This window comes from Athene cunicularia (assembly GCF_003259725.1).
Source record: "Athene cunicularia isolate RWA chromosome 5 unlocalized genomic scaffold, athCun1 chr5_part1, whole genome shotgun sequence".
Taxonomy (NCBI): domain Eukaryota; kingdom Metazoa; phylum Chordata; class Aves; order Strigiformes; family Strigidae; genus Athene; species Athene cunicularia.
This window is the reverse complement of record NW_020799101.1, coordinates 29,820,211-29,830,922: the sequence shown is the minus strand read 5'-3', so window position 1 is coordinate 29,830,922 and position 10,712 is coordinate 29,820,211. Positions and strand designations below refer to the sequence as shown.

Sequence of the window (10,712 nt, the reverse complement as noted above, 5' to 3'; positions counted from 1 at the left end):
CCCCACCCCCACCACCCCCCTCGAAGACATCAGTGAGAAATTTTCTTTCATTCTGCAGGTGAAGAAAATTTCTGCAAGGCTTTATGTTTCTGTGACTTGTACAGTATGCTTCCACTTTTGCAGAAAGAGACAATTTTTACAAAGATAACTATAAATGATCCTCCTACTTTCTATAAAAAAGTTTTGTTAAGAGTCAAGAAATTAACGTCTTCATAGGTGCTTGGAGATCTACTTATTAGATAATCTTTTTACCAGACTATCTACTGCCTTAGAAAAAAACACATTCTAGTGATTGCTTGATTAATCTATTTACCAGAAGTACAAGTTAATACCAAAGGTATAGTGGAAAACCCTTCCTGACAAGTTAAATTGGGAGATTAAGACTTATATCAAGCTGAGCTAATGCTGCTAGCTATTTAAGAAAATTCAGTGCAGCCAGAAGGGTCATCACACTACAGAGTACTGAGCAAGAAGTATTAAAACTGTCAGTATAATGTTCATTAATCAACCTCTTTACATACAGAAACCCCAGTGATAGGGAGAAGACTCTTCTAGTACCAGAGAAAAAGAACTAAAATGGGACAGGTAATACAGTCTATCTACCTAGAAAGCTGCTCACAGAGTGGAAAACTAAAGAGGAAAATAGAAGAAAAAAACTTAATTGAACCTTAAACAGAAGGTTACTGGAGACAAGTCTCTGATAGGCTCTTAACTTATTTAGTAAAAAGTTGCATAAAAGGAAGAATTAAACATGTATTCAGCACGGAACTGGGTTTTTTTCCCCATTACATAATTTAATTTATTCTAAGGAATTGTTCCTACCTTCTCCAAAATTCAGAAAGTATGCACATTGCATTGTGCTCAATTTGCCTCATAAAGGGACTCAAAAGTGTGCAGAGAAGCTGAGATGGCCAAATCAGTTATCTCTTTCAGCAATTAATTCACATTTGCAAACAGATTCGTTGAGTTTTTTGAAGTTTTAAAGATAACATATTAACTAAACCACCAAATTTACCCATAATGCATCTGCTTACAAACCATTCTGATAACAAAAGTATAACAGCAAACATTTTAATATGACATCTGGAAAAAAAAATTCCCTTTTTAAAGAGGATTTCAGATCTATTAAAAAAAAATTTAAAAATCTTTTACTTTGTGTTTCTTATTTATCCGGTGCTTGTCTTTTCCTTCTGCAATATCTTCTATCATGTCACTCTCCTCTTCTTCATCACTATCATCTGCATTTTCTAAGAAGTTAAATGTTTCAAGAACATCACCAGAATTCCTACATAAATAAAAATATTAACAGAGAATCTTTTTTACTTGCTGAAGAGATTTTAGAAGATAAATCAGATTTAATGCAACTATTGCCTAACAGCTTGGAAAAACTAGCAAAATAACAAGAAATGGTTGTATGAAGAAGTTTCTACAGCTGCCTAATTCCTTATTATAAAAGCAGCAATCAACAGAATCTTTCATTAAAGTAACAACTTCAAAATGGTTATAGGACATAAATTCAACGTCAGTAAACTATGTATTTTCCTCTATATATACATATATACATATGTAATACAGATACATCTGTTCCTATGTATAACCAATTTCAGTTAAGTTCATGATCATTTGTAGTCAGGTACATTTACAAGTGTTCAGAGACTCTACATTTGAAAGTTCAATGTGAACTAACCAATACGTATCAATGACTAAGTGAAACAAACTTTATGCATTTCTTATCTCTTCACTTACCTTTTGATTTCCTGTCCCTTTTGTTTTGATGAAGGAGATTCACCCCCATTGAGGATCTGTTCTAAGTTCTTTGTCTCTACTGAACCATTTGGTTCCGAATTGGAGAGCCCAAGCAAAGACCTTACCCGCTGGGAACGTACATCCAATATTGTATCTGTATAACCTACTTCCTGAAGATACCTAGATGCATTAAGAGAAGAAAGAAAGAGGAAAGCATATTTGAGGGAAAAGAAAAGAAGTTAATATTGACTGTTAAAAATCAATGCCACTATTATACCATTTATGGAAAAAAAAAAAAGTTTCATCACTGTCCATCTCATATGGAAGACTTTATACTGCTTAAAGCTCAACACTAAAAAGTCCTGAAAAATAAACTATTATTTGCCCACCTCAATGACTCTGTTTCATAGAGTAAGCATATATACAGCTCCTCATACTTCAGGGAAAAGTTTAAGTACACCAATATTCAATAATGTTACTTACTGTCTCAGTAACTGTCTGCCTTGCTTCCAGGTCAATTGGCTATTCTGAGGTACTGCAGGAACCTCCGTATCTTTGGTTTCTTCTGAAAGATACAGTGTCATAGTTCAGTAGGGGGTTTTGTTCAGGTTTGGGTTTTTTTAGTGTGTTTTTTTTTTCCTTTTGATAATTTTACTAAAGATCAATTTACTTTTTACAAGACACCAATGAAACTAAAAACAAATCCTAAAAACCCCTTTTAAATTAGATGCAGTCTTATGCAATGTTTTTTAATTACAAAATTTTTTCTTCTAATTCTTTGCTGAAGCATCAAGCAAATAATTTAACAGAACAGAATCAGTTAAAAAATCCTGACCCCTTACATGCAGAAAAGGAACTAGAAAAATATTCAATTTGTACACAAACCAAAACCTTGCCCTGTTAAGCATTACTGCTAAGAAAACAGGTTATATCTCTTTCACAAAACAGAGGTGCTTAGAAATCAACGTGGAAAATAACAGTCAAGAGAAGCAGTGGCATGTATCAGCATTTGGAGAAAACAAATATGTCAAATTTAACAAAAATTCCATCAGTTTACTATCAACAGTTAAAATCCAGACCCACTGCACTTTACTACAGCAGAGACTATAAAACACAGTATTATACAAACTAACAGTTTAAGGATTTTAACATCTAACTTATATTGCTTTTAAACACATACAAAAAATCCCATCAAGCAAGAAATATGAATCATGATACCTACTTTCGGTTGAAAAGGTATAAAAGTACCCAAAATGTGGCATTTCTAAAGCAAAAGAAAACAAACAAACAAAGCAAAAAAAGGGGGGGTAGGATAAAAAATATGCAGACCACAATTTTAAGGCACATTGCACAAGTACAGGCCAACACTGTGTGACTTCCCAAAGACCTACATTTCAAAAAAAGCCACATGTAATTCTGCTTATTAAATAGTCCAATGTTGTTCTGAAAAATGCTCTATCTGCAATATTGTGAAGAGCAAAACTGTTATGACTAACTTTTTATCTACACTGCAAAATGCACTCCAGAGTACCAATAAGGATAGCCTACTTTTCTCTTAGGGCTTTCTTCCTTGATTTAGGATAAAAACAGAAGCTGAACAACATTTGTTCCAGGCCAATACAGTAATTTTTTTCCTCATTCTTTAAAAACTAGCATGCTATAAAAACATCAAAAAAACCAACAGTATTTCTTCTGTTTATTCTGCACTTACATTTTCCTTCTGGATAGATGGCACAACGGCATAAAGATACTAAATCCTTCAAGACGGGGGGTATTGTAAGAAATAATGAGAAGCAGCAGCTAAATAAGGAACTATGTAACCTTATTTAAGCTTTCTTTGACATTCAGAGCTCTTTCGAAAAGATAAATTAATTTTGATTTTCAGATTAAACAATATTTACCAAATACTAAACCTTTCCTAGACATCTTCTCTATAACACACCTAAGGCAGAGGGGTGGGGGGGTGGGAATGGAAAGCTTCAATAAATTGCACTGAGGAAATCTAGAACAGTGTATAAACAAAATACACTAAACCAGGCTATTGTGGAAAAGTTACCTGATTCGAAAGTTGGCATTTTCAAGTCACCTTGGTTCAATTCTGTGCCGTATTTTAATTTATGATATTTTGCCCTGAAAAAAGATGCAAATGTTTAGCAAATTACCATACAATGCTTTTATCAACTCAGAACACTTCTATTCCCATTTAGAATAACCATACCAACACAATTTATCCAAATAAAACTGCTGTGATTACTGCATCATACAATTATTTCTAGTATTTCAAGAACAGTTTTGAGATAACCTTTTTATAATTATTCACAATTATCAAATAACTTAAAGATGAGAGTTTAGTATGTTCAAGAATGTGGTTTTTTCATGTGTCAGCTACTAAGAGAACCTTTCAAAAACTCATAGGCTCAACTATTTAACAGACTATTTTAACTATTTTTTCAGCTATAGCACTGTCCTAGCTAGCCAGCTGCACTACATAATACCTCATATTTGGGACTCCTGCTTATTTGCCATCTTCAGTTTCCACTTCAATTTCTCTCCTGCTATGTCTCTGCTTATGATAGAGATCTTGTTAGAGTGCTAGTTTCCCTTGTGACATATATTTTATTACTGATCTTCTCTTTCTCACTGACTGAGGCTTAGTTTGAATTTCTGCTCAGTTCACCTACACAAACATGCCACACTCCTTCCCATCTCCTGATCTTTGAACGCCTAACCTCTCCTTCACCATCACTTCTTAAAAAAAAATTGGTCTTTGTCATACTATTTCCATGCACGTATGCATGAACCTTCCAAATCTTATTCTCTATCCAAGTTGCCTATCAAAATGTCCTCACCTCCACAATATCACATGAACTACCTACACCTATATCCTCGAATTCTCGAACTTTATCCCAGACCTTCACAATTTGACTTTTGCTTCATAGATCCTTTACAAAAATACTCCAAATCTCAAAGAAAAGAACTCTAGATGTTCTTCAGCAGAGCCAAGGTGAAAGATCTCTGTAAAAATATTAGGAACCACATTTTAAAGAAGTCTCTATAAAATACAGCGGTCTTCATAATTCTAAATTAAACATTCAACCAAAGTTTTAAGAATAACCGAACCATATCTAGCTCCCACCAATTTTAAAGACTATTCTCAAATATGAACTTCTTGCAAAGATACATAATGGAACATGTCCTGGACAAAATCATGGATTTCCAACAAATCTCAAATGGCCAAGCCAGTGCTGTGTTTTTTTACAAATTGAAGGTAAAAGTTTATCTCAAATCCTGCCCAATATATTTGATGATACAGAAGATTTTCTTCTAAATTACAGAAGTTTCTGCTAACATTGCAAATAGGAACAATATTAACAAACTGTCAGTAGATGGCACTATTGATCCTTTATAGTAAGATAAAATCCTGCATTTCATAGCAATTACATTGTAACTGAAAAACTGTAAGGCTCCTGAAGATTATATATTTGTGTGACCTGAATCTGACTGCTAATTAAAGAGAGTAATTTTTAAAAATTATCTGTAAATATGTTCACATTCCGTCCATGCACTAGTAAGACTGTCTACCCTAGGTGCTCTCTTTAAAATGAGACAAAGCTTTGCTCCATATTGTAATAGAGCACTGTTTTACCAAGCTTTTCAGATAAAGTGTGCATATTATGATCTATATGCCCTATAAAGTACTGTACAAATCCCACAAACAACAAACCAAAATGTAAATGATTAAGTAACTGTGAAGTTAAATAAAGCTGATTAACTGCTTTTGCTCAATTCTTAAGTAAAGCCAATAAAGCACTGTAATTGAAAAGCCAACCTAAATTTGTTCAATTTTGAGCTGTGACAAATAGTATTCAGGAACAGTTGTTCCATTTTGGAGCTACAATTTCAAAACATGAATTAAAATTCTGCTTTAACTGTTCATTAGAGAAGATAATGATCCATCTGATCTAAAATTATACCAATGACTAGCCACTACAAGTGAGCCAAAATACTGCTGCACATAATGAGATCAGTTCTGTCTTTCACATCACATCTGATGTTCAACTTCAGTTTTATAGTAAGAAATTAATCTTACTAAATTCTAATAAATTATATATTTGCACACTTATTCCTCTCCATATTGTCAAACAAAGGTAATTATTACACATCTTAAGAATAACTAACAAGCTACAGTGCTGTTGACAAGTCAGTGACATTACTCCCCCACACCACTCAGTAACTGAATTCTACAAGAGGCATCTTTTGAATCCTTTAACTTGCTATTCTTCTAAGGCTAGGTTTCCACCTGTGAAAAAGTTAAGAGGAGGAGAAACAATGCCCTAAGTAGATTTAAATGCTTGCTGCTATTTAACTGTTGAATCCTACCATTCAGTTGCAAGGATATAAGCCAGCACCACTCTGAACCCCATAAAGTCAAAATACAGCCCCAGTTTTATGATCTCAGCAAATCCTATTAATTTAAGCACAGCACTATGCTAATGAAGCTTGGAGTAGAGTGGCTTAGAGTATACGACAGAAGTCGTCTGGTTGGGTTTAAAAAGCATCATAAAAGAATATACACTAGCTAAAAAAAAATAATAATTCCATACATATAACTACTTAAGGCCTAATTTTATTACAAAAATTGATACATAACTTCCAATATTTAATAACATTAAAATAATAACATTTTACTTCTCTAAAATGTTAACACACCTGTTACACATACACTTAGAGATAAATACTAGAAAATTGACAGCTGGCTGAACAGGAGCCAGCAGTGTGCCCAGGTGGCCAAGAAGGCCAATGGCATCCTGGCTTGTGCCAGCAATAGCGTGGCCAGCAGGGACAGGGAAGGGATCTGACCCCTGTACTCAGCACTGGTGAGGCCGCCCCTCGATTCCTGTGTTCAGTTTTGGGCCCCTCACTCCAAAAAGGACATTGAATGACTCGAGCGTGTCCAGAGAAGGGCAACAGAGCTGGTGCAGGGTCTGGAGCACAGGTCGTACGGGGAGCGGCTGAGGGAACTGGGGGGGTTTAGTCTGGAGAAGAGGAGGCTGAGGGGAGACCTCATCGCCCTCTACAGCTCCCTGACAGGAGGCTGCAGACAGCTGGGGATGAGTCTCTTTAACCAAGTAACAAGCGATAGGACAAGAGGGAACGGCCTCAAGTTGCACCAGGGAAGGTTTAGACTGGATATTAGGAAGTATTTCTTTACAGAACAGGTTGTTAGGTGTTGCAATGGGCTGCCCAGGGAGGTGGTGGATTCCCCATGCCTGGAGGTGTTTAATTGTAGGGTTAACATAGTGCTGAGGGATATGGTGTAGTTGGGAGCTATCAGTGTTAGGTTAATGGCTAGACTAGTTGATCTTCAAGGTCTTTTCCAACCTAGATGATTCTGTAATATCAAACTATTTTGTAACTACTAATGTATTTTATTTAACCTTACACACTGATGCCCTGTTTCATACTTTTGAGTCATCGTTGTCTGAATGAGCATGTTTGTGACTTCCTATAGTCTGGTATTTCACTGCATGAAACTTTTTGAATGCATCAGAGTTTGCAACAGAGGAGTAGAAAGGGGACAGAGAGAAATCAGGTGCAACACTGAAATTCTTATAATTTATTTTGCTTTGGGGCTGGTTCCTCTTCATTAGTTGTTATTCTTCACTGAGAGGAAAAATGGCAAAAAATTAACACCTGTTATATCCCAAACTCTTCATTCAGTGTCACAAACAAGAAACTAACATAATAGCTTTCCTGGAAAATTTACTGACAAGTCAGTACCTGCTTGCTTTCTTTACTCAATCCATCATACTTTCGCAATTAGAACCCCTCAAACCACTGGGCATTTGTAGCACAAAATTACAGAAAGCTTCCTCGTTGCCTCCCACACATTCACCAATCAACCCCAGAGTTTCAGTTCCTGTTTTTAGTAATCTTCATGAGAATTCTGGCTGGGACTTAGCAAGGATTTTGCTCTTGAAAAGTATGCAGTGTTGGCTTGTACCCACTAGCCACAGGAACTAAACCAAACTGTATGGCTCTGCTGTTGTGCTTCTGCTGTATGTATGTTTAAAAGTTTCTTGTCCATCAGATGAATTCTGGAATTTCATGCAAGGTCAAACTATAAAGGCAGCTGCACTTCAGAGGAAAGCAGGAATGCAGTTTCACCAATGTCATACACCTTCAGAATATTTTATTATATGATGTCTTCCTACTCCAGCTGTAATTAACTCCCTCTGATTTATCTCAACAGGTAGGCAATCCTCAAAACTTTATGGTGTGCATTTGCAGAACGTAACCCCCATCTACAAGAAGCCCTTAAAAGAGGATCCAGGAAATTACAGGCCCATCAGTCTTACTTCAATCCCTGGGAAAGTTACGGAACAAATCCTCCTGGGGACTGTCACAAGTCACAATGAAGCACAACTGGGAAAAACCAGCACAGATTCACCAAGGGCAAATCGTGCTTCACAAACCTGATTGCCCTCTACGACAAAGTAACCTGCTCAGGTGACGTGGGGTGAGCAGTGGACATCATCTACCTGGATTTCTACAAGGCTTCTGTTATAGTTCCCCACAGCCTTCTCCTAGAGAAACTGATACGTTACGGTCTAGACAAGTGGCCTGTGCAAGGGGTGGGGAACTGGCTGACAGGCCCACCCAGAGGGTGGTGGGAAATAGCTCCTTTTCAAACCAGCAGCCTGTCACAAGTGGGGACCCCAGGGATTGATATTGGGACCAGTGCTGGTTTATATCTTCATAAGTCATTTGGATGATGGGGTCAAGAGCACCCTGATCAAGTTTGCCAATGACAGCAAACTGAGTGGGGAAGTGAACCCTTCCAGAAGGGAGGGCCACCCTGCAGGAAGACCTGGATAGGCTGGAAGGGTGGGCTAACAAGAATCTTATGAGGTGCAACAAGCACAGTGTAAGGTCTTGCACTGGGAAAACATAATCCAGGTGTGCAGCAGAAAAGAGAGAAGAGAAGGCTTAGGGGAGAACTTATCACCATGTTCCAGTATTTGAAGGCTGGCTACAAGAAGATGGAGACTCCCTTTTTACAAGGAGTCAAATGGGAAAGTTGAGAGGTAACTGGTGCAAGTTACTCCTGGGGAGATTCTGACTGGACAAAAGAGGAAAACTTTTCACGGTGAGAACAGTCACTGGAATAATCTCTCCAGGGAAGTGGTGGATTCCCCAACACTGGACACTTAAGATTCAGCTGGACAGGGTGCTGGACCATCTTGTCTAGACTGGTTTTGCCAAGAAAGTTTGGACCAGCTGATCTTTGAGGTCCCTTCCAACCTGGTATTCTAGGAAAGTCTCTCTGTGCATCTGTTTATTATTGCCAAAACTAATTGTTTCCTTCAACAGAAAGTTATTTATACCCAAGACATTTGGGTCTGCCCTAGATAACAGCACATTATTCCTTTGAAACCTTCAATGTTGTTTAAAGGTACACACACTCCAAGACTTTGCATACTATTCTTCTGGCTTGAATCCAGAGTGACTTGCACATTACCTGTATAAGTACAACAATGTAACTTTTAGTCTTATACTGGCTGGAAACCTTGAGTTACTTCCCATTTTGAGGACAAGGTTGAATGAATAAATAGATCCTTTCTGCCTATTCACCAGAAAACACATGATGTGTCAATATGGCTTTCTGCATGAACATACACTGTTTTATGAAGCACATTTACTCCGGACACTTCACACAGAAGTATGTAGATTAAGATTAGATATAAGAAGGTAGGATTTAGATTAGATGTAAAGAAGACGTTCTTCACTATGGGGGTGGCGAGGCCCTGGCACAGGTTGCCCAGAGAAGCAGTGGCTGCCCCCTCCCTGGCAGTGTTCAAGGCCAGGTTGGACAGGGCTGTGAGCAACCTCTTGGAATCAGCTACTTTTTAAGATCAAGATAAAATTAAATACAAGAATTGAGTCCACTACTGAGAGTATATGCATATAACATGATTATTTTCCTCATGTTTTTGCAAAATTAACCACTAATTTTAGTCAACTGAAATAACCATCCAACAGAAGAGCATGTAGGTTTGAAGGACATTAGCCTGCATGGACTGTATGGAATGTTAATTTTTAAAGCATTAATGTTACAGAAAATGAACCTTTCGAGACTAGAAATTCTATCATCTACCACACGAAAAAGCAATACTTCAAAATATAACAACAACTTTTATAGGATTCCATTCTGCCACAAAATATACTTTTTATCATGCAACATATACAAAATAGTTGTAGGGGATCAAGAGAATTCTTTCAAGTTTTAATATTGCTGAAGAGCAGGTAGAGGTGCAGTAATAAAGTATAAATGTTTTGGAACATTTACTTTTACTTAGTATACCATTACTCAAACTCTGAAAAGGGAAACTGTCCAATTTGAACCTTCTGTGTTTAAGACATAAGTCCAAACAATTTGAAAATTATGCAAGTTTTTATTATAACAGAACACAAAGATGACCAGCCATAAAGACAGTTTACATAAAGTAATATAGAATGATCTAGTAAAGACAGTTTACATGATGTGATAGAACTCCTTTTAGTCTATAAAGTCTTTCAGGACAGATAAAAGTTAAACGATTTGCATACCTACCTTTCTTGTTTTAATGCATATTCTAACATTTTTATTCTTCTCACTAAATCTTTCTTCAAGTTTTCTTGACCCTTTCTTTCCCCTTGTAAAAACGCTATCCGAGCCTGAAAACACACACAAAAAAAATAACGGATTTTATTCCATTTTGTTCCCAAAACAAAGCGGTGAAGTCTGCCTCAGAAGGGAAAAAAAAAAAAAAAAACACACAAAACTGTTTTTCATTAATCACTTCAGTCAGTCATTAACAACAAAAATATTTCTGCCCTAAAGACCAAGGATTATTTTCTGTTCATAAATGTTGATGGGTTTGCCTTGAAATAAAGGTATTAAAGTTCTTACAGTAACTCTAAAA

General features: G+C 36.6%; 1 protein-coding gene across 1 annotated transcript in view; it reads right to left on the bottom strand.

Annotated features, from left to right (window-relative positions):
- The window catches only part of STRN3 (striatin 3), a 48,650-nt gene extending 38,187 nt beyond the window's left edge, over positions 1–10,463 (bottom strand). Inside the window, exons 1-5 of the mRNA XM_026849085.1 lie at positions 10,361–10,463; positions 3,803–3,876; positions 2,230–2,311; positions 1,747–1,926; positions 1,153–1,285 (exon numbers count right to left, since the gene is read on the bottom strand). Of these exons, the coding sequence (XP_026704886.1) occupies positions 1,153–1,285; positions 1,747–1,926; positions 2,230–2,311; positions 3,803–3,876; positions 10,361–10,389 (498 nt within the window). The 5' untranslated portion in view covers positions 10,390–10,463. The remainder of the gene's footprint in view (positions 1–1,152; positions 1,286–1,746; positions 1,927–2,229; positions 2,312–3,802; positions 3,877–10,360) is intronic.
- Between the last annotated feature and the right edge of the window lie 249 nt (positions 10,464–10,712).